Below are 19363 nucleotides of genomic sequence, written 5' to 3' on the forward strand. Positions count from 1 at the left end.
GTAGATAATGCCACACTCCCCCCTAGGAGAATATGCCAAACATCCCCCCTGTAGATAGTGCCACACATCCCTTGTAGATACTGCCACACTCCAACCCCCCCAGGGGATAGTGCCAAACACCTCCCCTGTAGATAGTGCCACACACACCCCCTTGTAGATAGTGCTATACCCCCCTCCCTGTAGATAGCGCCTTTGTGGCTCCCTCTAGGAGTGGAATCCCCGCTCTGCCTGGAGGAGCGCCTGACGTCACTGTCCATATATGGATAGTGACGTCAGGGGCTTCACCAAGAGCAGAATCCCTAGCCAGAACGTCTGCAACGCTCTGGCCGGGGTTTTCACTCCAGAAGGAGTCCCTAATGTCACTGTCAATATAAGGACAGGGGTGTCAGTGCTCCCTTTAGGAGCGGAATACCCGGCCAAGGCATCGGCAACTCTCTGGCCAGGGATTCCGCTGCAGGAGGAGTGAATGGCAGAGAAGGGTTTCCTGCTCTGCCATAATATTCAATTGTATCTGCGTCCTGATACAATTGAACATGACGCAAATACAATTGAACATGGCAGTTGCCGTGACACGTCTCTGTAAATTTGGGACTCTCTCTGCAAATTCAGGATTGTTGGCAACTATGCCCGTACTGCCCCCTACCTTCTTTCCTATTTGTGCCTGGGGCACATGCCCCGCTTGCCCCCCCAGCTTTATAGTCATATTTTGATGGGAGCTTAGCGTCATCTACCTGATGATTCTCTGGGACATTGTGATTTTCCTCTGGACAGTCCTGGGAATACAGAGGACTGGGACATCTCTCTGGTGGATTTCTCCTACTGGATCCATCTGTAGGAAACACACAGTGACTGAATACATGACTACTGTATATCGGTCTATATATCACACACTTCCCACTACACCTGCATTTCCATGTTTATTTAAACAAAGTCTAAAGGGCGCATCCTGAGATTTGCGGATACGGTTTAAAGTGGTTGGGCGCAGAGGACATTTATTAAGAGCTCCCTCCTAGCCAAAAAAAAGTGCCCTGGTACATCATGAAACAATGACACCTCTGCTTATTAGAGAATTCTGCATTTCAAGAGAGGGAACCCCCAGTGAAGACCCTCATCTTTTATTAGTCACACAAAGTACCTGTATTAAGGAAAACAACTACTCCAAGCTCTCCACAAGGGATGGGAAACCACTGAGGTGTTGGAGGAAGCTCTATGGTTTTATAACACCAAGTTTCCTTTTACCTGGTGCGGTTATGAAGAATGAGAAAATAAAAATATATGATTACATTTAGTGAATTGGTTTTCAGTGAGCCCATGACCGCACCATTAGAGAGACTGCCTCCCTCCTGGACAGGAGACAGAAACTGTATAAAGAGGGGAACACCCCCATCTTCCTCTGTAGCAAGATTCATGGACCTATTAGGACAAATACGTCAATATTTGAATTTATTTTTAAATGAAGACGAGCCACACTGTCCTCCTCAATATATACAATAAGCAGCCATAACATTAAAACCACTGACAGGAGAAGTGAAGAACATTGACAATGGCGCCTGACAAGGGAGGACATATTTGGCAGCAAATTAATAGTTTTTAAAGTTGATGTGTTGGAAACATGGGCAGGCAAAAGAATCTGAGCGATTTTGACAAGGGCTAAATTGTGATGGCTAGACGACTGGGTCAGAGCATCTCCAAAATGGAAGGTCTTCTGGGGTGTTTCTAGTATGCAGTGGTTATTACGTATCAAAAGTGCACCAAGGAAGGACAACTGGTGACAGGGTCATTGATGTGCGTGGGGAACAAAGGCCTGGCCGTCTGGTCCGATCCCACATGAGAACTACTGCAGAACAAACTGTTCATAATGCTTGCTATGATTGAAAGGTGTCGGAACACAGAGAGCGCCTCTCATTGTGGCCAGCCGCGTCTACACAAGCGCCATTTCGAAAAAGCCTCTCATTGTAGACAGCCGCGTCTACACAAGCGCCATTTCACAAAAGCGCCTCTCATGGCGGCAAGCCGCTTCTACACAAGCACCATTTTGCAGGAACCAGCATACTACAGTGCCTGAGGAAGGTCAATGATATGACCGAAACGTTACTGGCAAAATAATAAATATCTACCTTGAAAATGACTCCCGTTGGTGTGCATTGTACCTTCTTCATACCTTACTGGGTTGGGCCCCTACGTATGCACCCACCTGAGGACCTGGTGCTATCTAACCCTTGATAAACTGGAACACACAGAGCATTTCAGCTAATTTCAGCTGCATTTAGGGCTGCATCACTGCAGAATAATAGTCCTAGTGCTGATACCTGTCCTCTGGCAAAAGCTTCTACAATGGGCATCAGAAATGGACCATAAAGCAATGGAAGAAAGTTGCATGATCTGATTAATCAAGTTAACTTTTACATCAAACAAACGGCAGGGTGCGTGTGCGTCGTGTGAAGGATGATTTATTTGCTTATATTCTCTGTATGAAATTACATTGTGAATTATCAAGCAGGATGCCGAATTACTAAGATATGTAATATGTGAAAGTGATGATAATGTGTAAATGATTTAGTTTCGTGCAGCAGCCATCTTGTCTGGAGTTCCTATCTTGTCTGGAGTTCCCATCTTGTCTGGAGTTCCCATCTTGTCTGGAGTTCCCATCTTGGTTCTTTTGTAGTGAATAGGAAAGTCATTGTTCCTTTAATACAAGTAATGTTGATTTCGTATGTTTTATCTTTGACCTTGGTTCCCATGCGAAGTTGGGAAGGGAGTGAGATGGGAGTGAGATGGGAGGATGGCAAGTATGCGTGAAGGAAGGTCTCCCCCCATCTCCACGAGGACATTCTGTCCAAAAGAGAGATAAGAAACCTGTAAACATAATGTGTGAAGAATTATAATGATGTATCTGGGATGTACGTTATGATCCTGCTTTTTATTGAATAACAAATATTGTTACATTGTCTCTGATTGGTTTACCTCAAGCCGACACCCATTCTGAATTTCAGTTTAACAGTTTGAGTTTGGTAATAAATCCTTCAGAGGAGCATTTTGAGCATATCAGCAGAGTCTGTGTGTTTTCTTCTCCTCTCTCGATATATATCGGTGAAATATCCTAATTAGGATACTGACTAATGGAGTCTGGCCTTGAGAGTCTGTTCAGTCTAATATATTTTGAGCGATGGATTTCCACGACAGTCACTTCCTGGGGAAGAGATGGCACCAGGATGCATTATGGGAAGTACTATAGAACAAATTGCAGAGTGGCTGGCGGCTGAGGAAGTGAGATGCTTTGGGCAATTTTCTGCTGGTAAAACTTGGGTCCTGGCATTCACATAGATGTTTTTTTTAAACATACCACCTACCTAAACATAGTTATATATCAAGTAAATCCTTTCATGGCAGCAGTATTGTAAAATGTCAGTGGCCTCTTTCAGCAGGATGTGCCCTGCCGCACTGCAAACATTATTCAGGAATGGTTTGAGGAACATGACAAAGAGTTCAATGAGTTCAAAGTGTGCAGGGCTCAAAGTGTTCACTTCAACTCCAAATTCCCCAGATCTTAGTCCGATCGATCATCTGTTGGATGTCCTGGTAAAACAAGTCCGATCCATGGAGGCCCCACCTCACAACTTACAGGACTTAAAGGATCTGCTGCCAACGTATTGGTGCCAGATACAACAGGAACCTTCAGACGTCTTGTGGAGTTCCATGCCTCGATGAATCAGAGCTGTTTTGTTTGGCACGAAGGGGACATTCACAATATTAGGAAGGTGGTTTTAATGTTATGGCTGATGGGTGTATATCTTAGGCTCTGTGCAAACCAAGTTTTGATCCTTCTGTCAGAGTTACACGTCAGTAGGACTCCCGACATATACCTTCCATGGAAGGCTGCAACGTATCTCACTGTATAGACATACAATAAGACATGTTGCCTATACAGCCCCTTTCCCCTCGAAGGCAGCACTTCACTGAACAATACACGGTGTAGGGGAACAAGGGTGATCTTTACTACTCCCATGCAGATGATGCAGTCAGTGTAAAAGAGGTAAACAGTGATCACCAGGTTATTCAAGGAGCAAGATCAGGTCAAGCCTCTTCCGATCCTCCGAGGCGGAGATACACAGTATTGCAAGGATTGAGTTCGCCCAGGGAAGCTGCCGTGATAACTGTTCAGTTACATCACTGGAGCTTCTCACCTTATTCGTTTAACAGAGTCCTGTGACGGATGCCATATAGTGCTATCTGCCACCTATAGGCTCCCATTGTAAAAAAAAACTGATATGTTTAGGGTATATGTTTTTTTACTCCACTCCGCAGGATGGAATAGTGTAGTCTACCACACTATTCTATACAGGTTTTTTGGTGTATACAGACGTATATCAGCCCGACGAAGGCCAAACAGATGGTTCCGTGAGATACCTCAGGTAATGGTTCAAGGTATGGCCATAAGGTTTCTGATATACAAAGATATTAAAATAATCTTATGGGCCACTAACAGATGTGTATCAACTATGAATAATATGGTGGCAATGTATACTACAGATAATTCAATAATGTTAGTAGAAGAGAAGAATTTCTCCTTGTTGTTTACTAAACCTTTTTTTTGTTATTATGAGTGATAAAATTATGAGAGGAGGGAAATGTAGGAGAACTTCACTATGGAATGGCCACTTGGTCCATTTTGCCTGAATTTTGAATAATTAAATTAATTAACAAAATTATTATTGGATTTTTGGATTCAAATATTTTGCTTTCTGAACACATTTCATTTTGGGCGGAGCTTTTGTTGGATAATATCCATGTTTGGTTCTAACGCACTGAGGATAAGGGGCCACAACTTCTTGTTATCTTTAGTTTCAGACATTTAAAATAAAAAAGAAGTAATGTAGGATCATATGATTTACTGGCTTTTAATCATGAGCGGATGTCATTTAATGTTGTACTACTTACAGGCTATGTACACCTTTCAACTTAATCATTTGTATTGTTTATTTGGTTCCCAAATGTAAAATCAAGCAACTTTCTAAATAGTCTTCAGTCAAAAATGTCCTACCACTTGGCTGCTGTAGAGTCTGTGTAACTCCTGTGGACAGCTGGTCTCCTACAAATTCTAACTCAAATCCGCACTCCACTGCTGCTGGCGGCTGACTCAACCGCTCTCCCTCCTCCTTTCTTTTTTTAGTGTTAGAGATAGGTGTGTGTGTGTGTGTGTGTGGGTGGTACATAGCAGGTCCGAGTATCGAGAAAGCACCTTGATAGCCTGTGAGCTCTCCTCCTTATCTTAATTAGGATACCAACAGCTTGTGTGATCTTGTCTGTACAACCCTCCGCCCTCCGCTGCCCTCTCTAAGGCTGGATTTACACGAGCGTGTGCGTTTTGCGCGCGCTAAAGGCACTTAACAGCTCCGTGTGTCAACACCATATGATGCGTGGCTGCGTGATTTTCGCGCAGCCACCATCCTTATGACACTCTGTATGTTTGTAAACAGAAAAGCACGTGGTGCTTTTCTGTTTTCATTCATACTTTTTACTGCTCTTGCACGAATCACGCGCGTCACACAGAAGTGCTTCTGTGTGCTGCGCGTGATTTTCACGCACCCATTGACTTCAATGGTTGCGTGATGCGCGAGAAACGCACAAATATAGGATATGTCGTGCGTTTCACGCAGCGGACACACGCTGCGTGAAAATCACGGACTGTCTGCACGGCTCCATACACTAACATATGTCCGTGCGAAGTGCGTGAAAATCACGCGCGTTGCACGGACGTATTACACGCTCGTGTAAATAAGCCCTAACACTGAGAGAATGGAGGGGGAAGAGCAGTTGAGTCAGCCACCAGGAGCAGTGCACTGACGGATTTGAGTCAGAATCTGCAGTAGACCAACTGTCTACCCTAGTTACACAAACTCTACAGCAGCCAAATGGCAGAAAATTTTTAATGAAGACTATTTAGAAAGATGCTTAATTTTGCATTGAGAAAGAAAAGGAACAATAAGAAAAATAATGAAATTCAAAAAGGTGTACATAGCCTTTAAAAAGGAAGCGGTTAGTAGGTTTAAAGCCACTAAACCACCAGTATTCCGTCATGAAGCCGGAGTTTAGCGTTCTAAACCAGCCTACCTCAAAAAAAGGACATTTAGGCAATGGTTAGTAAAGTAAATTACAACTTACTGGAAGAAGTCCCGTAGCATCGGGTGCATGCACATATGAAGCCGAGTATACTACACCTCACTTTACTGTGCATGCGCAGTGAACTGTCCTCTGCTTCATATGCGCCTGATGTCGCTCCCGGAGCTCCTTTCGGTAAGTTGTAATTTACTTTACAAACTATTCCCTAACGTCTGCTTATGAGGTAGGCCGGTATTGAACACTAGACCTGTATGTATAACGGTGTGCTGGTGGTTTAGTGGCTCCAAACCTACTGACAAGTTCCCTTAGTAATTATTGGATGATCAAAGTTTCTTAGAAGGTGTGAACCTCTACTGTTTCGATATCAATGTATTTCTATGTTATTAATTATGGTATAAAATCAACTGCACATACCGAACATGTTATGGAATCATTGGTTGCGCAATTCCGAAAAGTCTGCTGGGGACTGGAGAGAGCGTGCAAATAAAACCGCAACACCAAATCCGTCACAACTCTGATCAACAGAATCTAAGGCTATTCAAAGATATTCGCCAGAGCCCACCGCAAGGCGGGATGGTTTTTAATGCACAGAACCCAGGTTGTTCTAACAGAGTTCAGTGTTGGATAAGGAGTGCAATGCAGGCTATACCTGTAATGTCGGGGTAGGGAGACAGACAGGTGAGCCCTAATGTACCCGCCACTCAGTCCCTGCCTACTTGCACGACCCGTCCTGGGCGACGGCGTACAACTGGGCGACGGTCCCTACGCTCAATATGTGCACGACAGACAAACGGACATGGGTACACAGAAGCTAAGGGAAATGGGGCAGTTGCCCACGGCAACACCGTAAGCAACAAGAGTAGTGAACGAGCCGAGTCAAACCAGGAGTGTACGTGGAGCCAAACGCAGAGCAGGAGAGTAGTCAGTAAAGCCAGGGTCAATATGAAGCAGAGGTCAATGGTAATAGCAGGAACAGCAGAGCCAGGAAGCAAAAGAATCACAGGCACAGGACAAGCAGCAAATGAAGGTATAAGTAGACCACGGGCGGGAGCTAGGACCGTCTGGCCAGGCTGTGATAGGTTCTCCCACTCCTCAGCCTACCAGCCTGAGTGGTAGTAAAACAAGTCACTCTATCAGACCTAGGAGCAGATGCAGACTGATTAACCACAGGCGTTGACACAGAAGCTGTATCTGGCAAATCTTTTACAGTACCCCCCCCCCTTTTATGAGGGGCCACTGAACCCTTCCTAGGTGGACCTGGCTTGTTGGGGAACCGAAGATGGAACTTCCTAAGCGAAAACCCGGCGTGAACATCCCGGGCGGGTACCCAAGTCCTCTCCTCAGACCCGTATCCTCTCCAATGGACCAGGTACTGGAGGGAGCCTTGGACCATCCTGCTGTCCACAATCTTGGTCACCTCGGATTATACCCCTTCAGGGGTGAGAATAGGGACCGGAGGTTTCCTCAAGGTAGCCAAGGACGGGGAGCAGCGTTTCAGGAGGGAGGCATGAAACACGTTGTGTATTTGAAAAGACGGGGGTAACTCCAGTCGGTAGGAGACAGGGTTAACGACCTCACTGACCTTGTACGGCCCTATATACCGGGGAGCAAATTTTTGGGACAGAACTTTAAGGCGCAAATTTTTTTAAGACAGCCACACCAGATCCCCGACCACAAACAAGGGGTTAGTAAAACGTCTTTTATCTGCCTGAATCTTTTGTATGCTTTGGGACGCCTCAAGGTTCTTCTGAACCTGGGCCCAGACTGTGCACAGTTCCCGATGAACGACATCTACCTCGGGATTGTTGGACCCACCAGGAGAAATGGAGGAGAACCGTGGATTAAACCAAAAATTACAGAAAAAGGGGGAGACCCCTGACGAGATACTGACCCGGTTATTGAGGGAAAATTCGGCGAGGGGAATGAAGGAGACCCAATCATCTTGACAGTCAGAGATAAAACACCTTAAATATTGTTCTAGAGACTGATTAGTCCTCTCGGTTTGGCCATTAGTTTCAGGATGGAAGGCCGAGGAGAAGGACAGATAAATCTCCAGCTTCTTACAGAAAGCTTTGCAAAACAATGAAACAAATTGTACCCCTCTGTCAGAAACAATATTAACAGGAACCCCATTGAGACGCAGGATGTGTTTGACAAACAAGGTAGCTAACGTCTTGGCATTGGGTAGTTTCTTGAGGGGCACAAAGTGGCACATCTCACTGAAGCGGTCTACTACAACCCACACCACCGACTTGCCTTGAGATGGAGGCAGATTGGTGATAAAATCCATGGAGATATGGGTCCAACGTCTCTGGGGAATGGGCAAAGAACATAGTAAGCCCGCTGGTCAGGACCTGGGAGTCTTAGACCTAGCACAAATTTCACAAGCGGCGACGTAGGCCTTAACGTCTTTAGGCAGTGCTTGGTACCCAGGATGCCTGGATGGCCAGATAGTGCAGAGTCATGATTCTCCCTGAGTACCCTTAGCCGGAATTGCAGGGGAACAAACAGCTTGTTCTCAGGAAGATTCTCGGGAGCTGAACATTGATGAGCCGCAATTTCGGAGACTAAGTGAGAATTGTCAAAAATATTTTAATTATCTTTATATGTGTGAACATATATTGCTTTAAATGGACAGTTGAGTTGTCACTAAAGCTCAAAGATCTGCTAACAACAGCCTACAGGGGGGATGAGTATTCTATTCTAAGGCTTCGGCCACATGACCTAATGACCTTGTAATCAGCTGATACAAGGGCTGACATGACAAAACCCAACAACACTTGCAATCCATTTTAACTAAATATATATGTTAAGATAAGCTTGGAACTCTATGTTTTACCATATGTGGTATGTATATGTGTAAGCATGAGGGTAACACCTTCTCTCTCTCTTCATTATAAATAAAGATGCATCTGCCCCCCATGGCAGAGACTGTTTGAACACTGAAGCTGCGTGTCATGGTCTCTCTCCGGCCGGCCTCTCTCAGATCCACCATTGAGAGAGCATTCATTAATTTGGAACTCATAGACAAATGCAGATAATGTCCAACGTTAATGGACAATGTAAATTCTGCAGCGACAGAATCAACAGAGGATATGATTATACCTGGGGGCAAAACACCAGCAGGATCCTCCGGAGGAGGAGGGCTGGCAATGAAGCTACACGACAGAGCATCAGCTTTAATATTTTTAGACCCAGCCCTATAGGTGACCACAAAGTTGAATCTAGTAAAAAACAACGCCCATCGAGCTTGTCTCGGGTTTAGCCTCCGGGCAGATTCTAGGAAAACCAGATTCTTGTGGTCGGTAAGGACCGTTACCTGGTGCCTAGCCCCCTCCAAGAAGTGGCGCCACTCTTCAAATGCTAATTTAATGGCTAAGAGTTCGCGGTTGCCAACGTCATAGATACTCTCAGTGGGGGAGAACTTCCTGGAGAAGTAGGCACAGGGACAGAGAGGGGTGAGAGACCTAGTACCCTGGGACAAGACAGCACCCACTCCCACTTCGGAGGCGTCAACCTCCACGATGAATGGCTTCATCTGGTTAGGCTGAATCAGCACTGGGGCAGAGATAAAGCACTTCTTAAGGATCTCAAAAGCCTGGACCGCCTCCGGAGGCGGAGTCTTTCATGGCGTTCGACAGACCCAATCTAAACTGGCACCTCAAGGCAGGGTCATTCCACTGAGACGCTACACACCACTTCCTAAAGTCAGAACAGTACTCCTCAACGGGTCTCTTACCCTGACGTAAGGTCACCAGCAGACTCTCGGCAAAGGCAGTCTTGTCAGTCTCGTCATAGATGAGCCCGAGAACAGAAAAAAAAATGTCAACAGAAGAAAGTTCAGGGGCGTCAGGAGCCAAGGAGAAGGCCCGTTCCTGGGGGCCGTCCTGGAGCCGGGACATAATTATACCCACTCGCTGGCACTCAGAACCTGAGGAGTGGTGTAATGATGGGGGTGGGGAGACAGACAAGTGAGCCCTAATCTACCCGCCACTCAGTCCCTGCCTACTTGCAACGACCCGCCCTAGGCGACGGGGTACAACTGGGCGACGGTCCCTACGCTCAATAAGTGCACGACAGACAAACAGACAAGGGTACACAGAGATAGTGGGAGAAAGGGGCAGTTGCCCACGGCAACACCGTTAGCAACAAGAGTGGTGAACGAGCCGAGTGAAACCAGGAGAGTACGAGGTGCCAAACGCAGAGCAGGAGAGTAGTGAACAAGCCGAGTCAAACCAGGAGTGTACGAGGTACCAAACGCAGAGCAGGAGAGTAGTCAGCAAGCCGGGGTCAATATGAAGCAGGGACAATAGTACAAGAAGCTGCAGCAGGGCCAGGAAACCACACAAAAAGAATCACAAGCAAAGGAGGAACAGGAAAGGCAGGTATAAATAGACAGAGGGCGGGAGCTAGCTCCGTCTGGCCAGGCTGTGATAGGTTCTCCCACTCCTAAGCCTGCCACCCTGAGTGGTGGAAGATGGAGTCAGTCTCACAGACATAGAAGCAGGTGCAGACTGATTATCTATGGGCGTTAACCCCGAAGCTGTGCCTGGCAGATCCTTTACAAGTGGGGCTTTAAATGGAAATAGAGCCTACAACTCTCCCGAAAGGAGAAAAAAGTCTTCTAGTCCCCTGAGAACCGGTCAGGCAACTTGGGGTTCAAGAGGTGAGGTGGAGGGCACCAATTGGGTCGCATCACGCTGGTTGCACTTCTGAGCCAGGTCTTGGACCTGTAGGGAGAGACCCTGCATTTGCTGAGCCAGGGCCTCAAGGGGGTCCATAGTTGTGTCAGGGACCAGGGTAGAAAAGGTATAGGGCCTGTGATTATGTAATGTCAGGGTAGGGAGACAGACAAGTGAGCCCTAATCTACGGGCCACTCAGTCCCTGCCTACTTGCACGACCCGTCCTAGGCGACGGCGTACAACTGGGCGACGGTCCCTACGCTCAATATGTGCACGACAGACAAACAGACAAGGGTACACAGAAGCTAAGGGAAATGGGGCAGTTGCCCACGACAACACCGTGAGCAACAAGAGTAGTGAACGAGCCGAGTCAAACCAGGAGTGTAAGTGGAGCCAAACGTAGAGCCGGAGAGTAGTCAGTAAAGCCAGGGTCAATATGAAGCAGAGGTCAATGGTAATAGCAGGAACAGCAGAGCCAGGAAGCAAAAGAATCACAGGCACAGGACAAGCAGCAAATTAAGGTATAAGTAGACTAAGGGCTAGGACCGTCTGGCCAGTCTGTGATAGGTTCTCCCAGTCCTCAGCCTACCAGCCTGAGTGGTAGAAGAACGAGTAAATCTATCAGACCTAGGAGCAGATTCAGACTGATTAACCACAGGCGTTGACACAGAAGCTGTATCTGGCAAATCTTTTACAACACCTGAACAGGTAACCCGACAGCCAGAGGGTAAACAGAAAGTCCAAAACAGAGCTAGTGGAAATCAGGTACAGCAGAGGTCAAAACCAGCCGGGAGAAGATAATCAAAACCGGTAAACAAAGGGTTAACGAGAGACAAGCGGAGGTCAGTTTCCAAGAAGTCCAGAAGTCCAGGGCACAGGATAAGTGAGAGCTTGATCACAACACCTAAGAAAGAAGAAAAATTCACAAGCAAAGAAAGAGGGAGGAGGCCAGGTACAAATACCCCCCCACCCTACACCTGACAGGAAGAAGACAGAGAAGTGGGATAAGCTCAGGAAGTAAACAGAACAGCCCAGAAGCTACATCAGTAGTCATGGCGATCTTAAAGACACAGACGCTTCCTAACAGAATACAGTTCAGAACAGAATCTTAAGTGCGTCTGGTCTCCTTACACAAGGTTAGAAGCTCATACCGCAAATGACAGGGGGCTGATATTAACCCCTTCCAGCATCATTACATATTCAGCACAGACAGGAGGTAAAGTAAGGAACGTCTGTTTGGAGCTCAGGCATTGACCCCATCAGGAACGTCTGACAAACTCTCGGATTTTATGAGCAGGATGACAAAGGAGAATGATTCTGTGTGGGCGGGGGAAGCAGGACTCATAGGCTTTCTCTAGGAGTCCTGGCAGAATTTATACCAATCTTTACTTGAAAATACTGAATGATGTCATAGAAAACATTATATCCCAGATCTCAGCGTCTACCCCCGATCCTATGCTGCCCTCTGATAGGGGAACATAAGACACCTGACACATCCACACTAAATGGATTGTTCTAACTGAGCAAATCTTCTCAAAAAGTAAGCTGGTCCAGAGAGTAGCCGTGCACCATGGGTCCTGCTGCTGAAAGATCCAACAATCAGCTCATATCACCGGACAACACTGCGGGCGGTCACATAATTAATATGTATGTAATATTACACAACTCCCAATCACAAGAACCCCAACAATATAATACAATGGAAGCCGCTCTTTAACCCTCTCACTGCTTGTCCGGAGCTGTGCTCATGCAGGAGGAAAAGTACTGAGCACAGCTCGGACAGTAGTGTTACTGCAGGAAGAACGGCTCGTAATGAGCAGCAGCTTCTCCCTGCACAGTAACAGTAAAGTTTAACGGTCCACGACCACCCTGACCAGGTCTTGCTGCTGGATTCCGCTTGTTCTTGAGTTCGATCCCCCTGAAACTCCATTCCAATAAAATGTTTAAAATAAAATGTAACGGAGTGTAAAAAAACAAAGAATTATATCTCCACACACACATTGTTCATTCTGTTTTACTTACAATTGGACAGATACCTGGATCCACATTCCTCATTACTACCAGTGACCCTGTGTATTGTGTCTTACGAGGAAGATCTTTAAACCTTTCTTAACTCTCTCCACACGTTACCATTACCAAATCCTGTGGGAGCAGGTTCCATAACTTTACGGTTCGGACAGTGATGTGTGGTTTTAGGACTTTGTGATGAAATTGCACTTCCTTTAGCAGTGACCCCGTGTTCTCCGCTGGGTCCATGAAAATAATCATTTATTACATTGTTTTATAGGGACATTTCCATATTTATATAAAGATATCCCCTCCCCCTCAGCCTTCTCTTCTCTAGGGGAAATACATTTAGTTTTGATGCCCTTTCTTCATAACTGAGATCTTCCAGAACTCGTATTATTCCCAAATGGAGAAATGGTGGCAGAAATTTCTGTGATTGTCCAACTCATCTGATTGTGGTAACTAAAAATTCATGTACCTACTGCAGAAATAACAACATTCAGATATATGGAAACTTCTGCGTGTGAACATAACCTAGTGCAGCACTGCAGCAAAGCGAGGAACGTGTGATCAGAGATCAGGAATCACGTCTGTATATACTGCACATGACGAAATTAACACTTCAAAAAATAAACAAACAAAATATAATATCTCTCTCTCCTCACCTTGTGATGTGCGCGGCCGGTAGTTCTCCATCATGACCTCCTCGTACAGATCCTTGTGTCCTTCTAGATACTCCCACTCCTCCATGGAGAAATAGACAGTGACATCCTGACACCTTATAGGAACCTGACACACACAATAATACAGTCATCACCCAGACACCTCCAGTGCTGTTACTGTAGAATTTCCCAGCATTCCCAGCAGTGTCACCTCTCCAGTCAGCAGCTCAGTCATCTTGTAGATCAGTTCTAAGATCTTCTTCTCATGTATCCCGGAGTGAGGGGGAGGCTCCGTGATGGGGCTCTGACTACTGCTCCATCCTCCTGACTCATGGATGATGGGAGTCGTACAGTCACCCGATGTCTTCTTCACTATTGTGTACTCCTGTGTATGGAGAGAGACATTTAGAGAACTGAACACAGTATTCCCCCCTCAGTAGAAAGAGGGAGATTGTGACCCCGCTGTATAGTGCTCTAGTTACCCCACAACTGTAATACTGGAGACCTCACCTACAAAACGACATTGCTCATTGCTCTACAACATTACTATTGCTGCATTGGTGACATGACACATAACTGACCATATTGGTGGCTGATCTTCAGCTTTTCTGCTGTTGGCTTCTTGACGTCACTTGGAAGGTCTGGACGCTGTTATACAGGACACTGGATTCTTCCTATTACTTCCTATTATGTATTGTCCCTTCCCTATGTGGGACTTGTTCTATAATGTAGAAAAGTTTACCTCTCCGCTCAACAGGTAGATGATCTCCAAGGTGAAGTCTAATATTCTTCTGCTCATCTCATTCCTGTCCTTGTCCATCCTTGGTGGGTCATTCAGGAGAAGGAACGTTGTGGGGGAGAAGATGAGAAAACTGGAGGATCTAGTACTGCAGACGTCTTTATGAAGAAAGGAGAAGATGGAGATCATACAGGGAACAACATCATGTGTGACATACAGAACCTCACTTATTGATCATTGAGAGGAACATCTTCTCAGAGCCGTCACCACATGGAATAAAGGGGTATTCCCAACACGGACATTTCTCCCCAGGATATGCCAGAAATGTCTGATAGATGCGGCTCCACCTCTGGCCGTGCTCGGCTGTTTCTGGCACTCCTATACAAGTGAATGGAGAGAGTCGTGCACATGTGTGGTCACCTCTCAATTCATTCTCCACCTGGATGTAGTCATCACCTCACCAGGCAGGTCGGGGGACCCCCGTTCTCCACATAGAGGTGGGACCCCCATATATCAGACATTTATGGCCTATCTCTCAGATGAGAAGAGTAAACTGAAGACATTCCCCCCCAGACAATGAAGACCTGACTCCTGACAACCTGACACATGGCGGATACTGGGGAGACATTGCTGACATCTCACAAGATGTGGTGCACACTATGCAGTCAGTGTTTTATATGAACTGTGAGGTTCTGCAGCAGCTGAGGTGACATTATATATAAATGGAACATGCAGTGTGATCTCTTCTCACCTAAGTGTTTGGGAGGGGTCTCCTCTGTAAGATCATTCGCACCTCGAGATTGTGAAGTAATGATGAGTTGTCAATTTCAATTGTGTAGAGAAAAAAAAAACCTTCACCTTACAAAATGTTTTAATATGGATTTTTTTGAAGTATAAATAATTGTTATCACCCCAAAAATAATGACCGGACTTATAAATGATCATATTTTACAACTTCTTTCAGCGTGAAGTTTAAAGAGAACCTTTCACCTCCCTAAACATGTGCAGAATTATTGGAAAGGCTTCACAAACCCTGTCTCACGTAAAATTATTTTTCTAACTTCCTCCGTTATTTACATATCGGTGCCGTTATATTTGGTGCACGATATGTAAATAAGCCCCTGAACAGTCAATGGGGCGTTTCTAACTAACTAATAGGCAAGGGGGCGTGATGTCTTCGCTCAGATACTGTCCAACCAGCTGCGGACAGTGTCAGGGCGGCTAGCGCTGTGTTCTCTCCCGCGAGAACACACACAGACTTGGTGTTTGTGCTGCAGATAGCGTGCGCACTCTCTCACGCATGCGCGCACGGCCGTTCGCTCGCACATCGACGTCACCATTCCCGCCGCCACGGAACGAGAAGAGATGAGGAGGAGAAGCAGAGACGAGGAGGAGAAACAGAGACGAGGAGCAGAAGCAGAGACGAGGAGAAGAAGCAGAGACGAGGAGAAGAAGCAGAGACGAGGAGAAGGAGCAGAGACGAGGAGGAGAAGGAGACGAGGAGGAGATCTACTTACATCCGGCGATGTGCGCGCGAACTGCCGTGCGCGCACACGTGGACCCACGCTATCTGCAGCACAACCACCAAGTCTGTGTGTGTTCTCGCTGGAGAGAACACAGCGCTAGCCGCCCTGACACTGTCTGCAGCTGATTGGACAGTGTCAGAACAGAGACACCACGCCCCCTTGCCTTTTAGTTAGTTACAAACGCCCCATTGACTGTTTAGGGGCTTATTTACATATCGGGTGCCAAATATAACGGCACCGATATATAAATAACTGAGGGAGTTAGAAAAATAATTTTACGTGAGACAGGGTTTGTGAAGCCTTTCCTATAACATGCTGCACTCAGCTGCACATGTTTGGGGAGGTGGAAGGTTCTCTTTAGGCTGGGTTCACACGACCAAGTTACGTCCGTAATGGACGGAACGTATTTCGGCTGCATGTCCCGGACCGAACACACTGCAGGGAGCCGGGCTCCTAGAATCATAGTTATGTACGACGCTAGGAGTCCCTGCCTCTCCGTGGAACTACTGATTACAGTACGGGACAGTTGTCCTGCAGCGAGGCAGGGACTCCTAGCATCGTACATAACTATGATGCTAGGAGCCCGGCTCCCTGCAGTGTGTTCGGTCCGGGACTTCCGGCCGAAATACGTTCCGTCCATTACGGACGTAACATGGTCGTGTGAACCCAGCCTTAGAGTTCAGAAACATTATTGTAAAGTGTCTTCCCATTTGCGGTCAGGACTGGATGACATTATTCGGGATGGTGTAAGAGTTATTCCAGAGAGACCCCAACACGAGGACAACGTCTCCCCCCGAGTTTATGTGAGAGTGAAATACGGAGTCAGACTTGTCTCACCACTGAAGGTTATTTCCACCGTGGTCATAAAAAGCCGATCCTGGAATTATAACAGAGCTACAAATAGTTCTTCGTCTTGTACAGATAACGGGGTGTCACTAGTAAGACAGATATAGATTATATTACATCACGTCATTTATCTCATCCGCTCTCTACAATGTCAGGGTCAATATGTCGCTTGTACAACATTAATGATGTGAATACATAGACCCTTTCTAGACCGTAACAAGAAAGACGCCAGTAATCCATCAGTCATGTCCAAAGGCGACCATCCCCATGACAACACTAAATGTCATAGAGCGGGGGGAGAGAAGTATGGAGCGGGTTTACAGGCGGAGCCCTCTCCACATGCTGCAGGTGTATTACAGCCGACACCTCGCACTAACGGCCAGGATCAGAGAGAACGCCGATCCCGGACATTTAACTACTTAGATGCTGCGGTCAATAGTGACTGCAGAATCTAAGCTTTTAGAAGAGGGATTGGTCCTCTCTGACAACTCATCGGTCCCTCGCAAAGCAATCACGGGGTATGAATGGTTGTCATGGCAGCCTGTGGTGGTAATGAAGTTCTGCCATCTTTCTGCTTCTATTAACTTCTTAAGCCTAATCACGATATACTGCGATACATTAGTATTAGGGTATGTTCACACAGCTTATTTTCGCCCGTTCTTCGGGCAGTAAACGGCCGAAAAATGTCCGAAGAATTGGAAGCAGAACGTCTCCAAACATCTGCTCCTTGATTTCAATGGGAAATACAGCGGTGTTCCCGCGGGGCGTTTTTTACGCGGCCGTAAAAAACATTGCGTAAAAAGACGCCCCGTAAAAAGAAGTGCTTGTCACTTCTTGAGCCGTTTTTGGGGCGATTTTTCATTGACTCTATAGAAAAATAGCTCCAAAAATGGGCAAAAAAAATGCTGCGAAAAACGTGAGTTTGCTTAAAAAACGGCTGAAAATCAGGAGATGTTTGAACATAGCCTTACAGCGTATTGTACCAGCGATTTAATCAGCACTAGTTCACGTCCCGCAGGGGAGTAACACATTTTTTTTCTCTAAAGTGATGTAAAAAACAAAATGATAAACATTACTGGAATCACTGCATCCGTAAAAGTCAAAACCATTACAATATAATGTTATATACCTTCACAGTGAACGCCGTAAAAAAAAAAATAGAATTGCTGTTTTTTTGGTTTAACTTAGCGCTAAAAAAAACAAGTAAAATGTAGTAAAAAGTGATAAAAAACTACAACCCGCCACGCAAAAAATAATCGCCAACACGGCTCCATCAACAAAAAAATTAAAAAAGGAAAGGAGGGAAAAAAAACAACTAAACATGGCCTGGTGGTTAAGGGGTTAACCTGCGGCGCGGATTATAAACGTGGCGCATTCGTTGCAGAAATTCCCTATTAAGTTCAATGGGAAAGTCAAGTTCCGCAACAAACGCCATTGTTCCCAGAACCCTCTGCGGCTCCACCGCGTGTTGACAGCAACGCTGCAGGTTACACAGATATAAAAAAAAGAGTCATATGGCCCCTGCAGCCAATCACAGGCTGGAGAGGTCACATGTCATTATAGGGGGTCACCTGGACACAGCCGGAAGAGCAGGGACGTGTTGCTATGGTAACGCTCGGAGAGTGAGGATCGGCCTTGTTGTATTTCTGTAGTAGATATTCGGGAGAATTATACGTCCACCATTTGGGGTGAATATTCTGGGTGATTTCCTTGCGTCTTGTGGGTCGTATGAACATTCCCTTAAACCGCACGGTGAACGACATTAAAGAGGCTCTGTCACCACATTATAAGTGCCCTATCTTCTACATAATCTGATCGGCGCTGTAATGTAGATAACAGCAGTGGTTTTTATTTTGAAAAACGATCATTTTTGAGCAAGTTATGAGCAATTTTAGATTTAGTTGCGTGTTTTTACTTTTGACCAAGTGGGTGTTGTAAAGAAGTGTATGAGGCTGACCAATCAGTGACCAATCAGCCTCATACACTTCTCATTGTTCCAGCCCAGCTTCTTTCACTGCACAATCTCACTGTCCTGTGGATCATGCTGGGCTGGAACAATGAGAAGTGTATGTCACTGATTGGTCACTGATTGGTCAGCCTCATACACTTCTTTACAACACCCACTTGGTCAAAAGTAAAAACACGCCCAGTTGGGAATTAAGAAACTAAATCTAAAATTGCTCATAACTTGCTCAAAAATGATCGTTTTTCAAAATAAAAACCACTGCTGTTATCTACATTCCGGCGCCGATCAGATTATGTACGAGATAGGACACTTATAATCTGGTGACAGAGCCTCTTTAACAAGAAATGTATAAAAGTCAGTCAAAAAGTTGTATGTACCCGTACCTTCCAATCGTCCCAGATCCAGCAGGACAGTCACGGTTTTCGGGTGGTGTCCCGCTGTCCCGGGGGGCGGTTGTATGTCCCGGACTCTAGGTGTCAAATGTATTTGCATCCTCAGGACGCAGATACAGTTGAAGCCAATGCTGAAGCAGGGAACCGTCAGCTCCCTGTTTCAGCATTAGTACAGAAGACTCCCCGGGCACAGCGCTACTTTAATTGTTGAGCCCAGGGAAGTCCATAATGTCACTGTCATATATGGACAGGGACGTTAGTGGCTCCTCCTGGAGCGGAATCCCCGGGCACAGTGCGGCCGCTCTGGCCCGGGGATTCCTCCCCTAGAGGGAGTCCCAATGGCTACAGCGCTATCTACAGAAAGTGTGGCACTAGGGGCAGCTAAGGGGGCATTATACTGTATGGGGCAGCTATGGTAGCAT

The 19363-nt window shown here is 46.1% G+C and overlaps 1 protein-coding gene across 1 annotated transcript in view; it reads right to left on the reverse strand.

The window, feature by feature from the left end:
• The window catches only part of LOC142699398 (uncharacterized), a 111479-nt gene that overhangs the window by 26503 nt on the left and 65613 nt on the right, over positions 1-19363 (reverse strand). The window contains exons 2-3 of the mRNA XM_075848038.1: positions 14215-14369; positions 13684-13857 (exon numbers count right to left, since the gene is read on the reverse strand). Of these exons, the coding sequence (XP_075704153.1) occupies positions 13684-13857; positions 14215-14292 (252 nt within the window). The 5' untranslated portion in view covers positions 14293-14369. The remainder of the gene's footprint in view (positions 1-13683; positions 13858-14214; positions 14370-19363) is intronic.

This window comes from Rhinoderma darwinii, chromosome 1 (genome assembly GCF_050947455.1).
Source record: "Rhinoderma darwinii isolate aRhiDar2 chromosome 1, aRhiDar2.hap1, whole genome shotgun sequence".
NCBI classification, from domain to species: domain Eukaryota; kingdom Metazoa; phylum Chordata; class Amphibia; order Anura; family Rhinodermatidae; genus Rhinoderma; species Rhinoderma darwinii.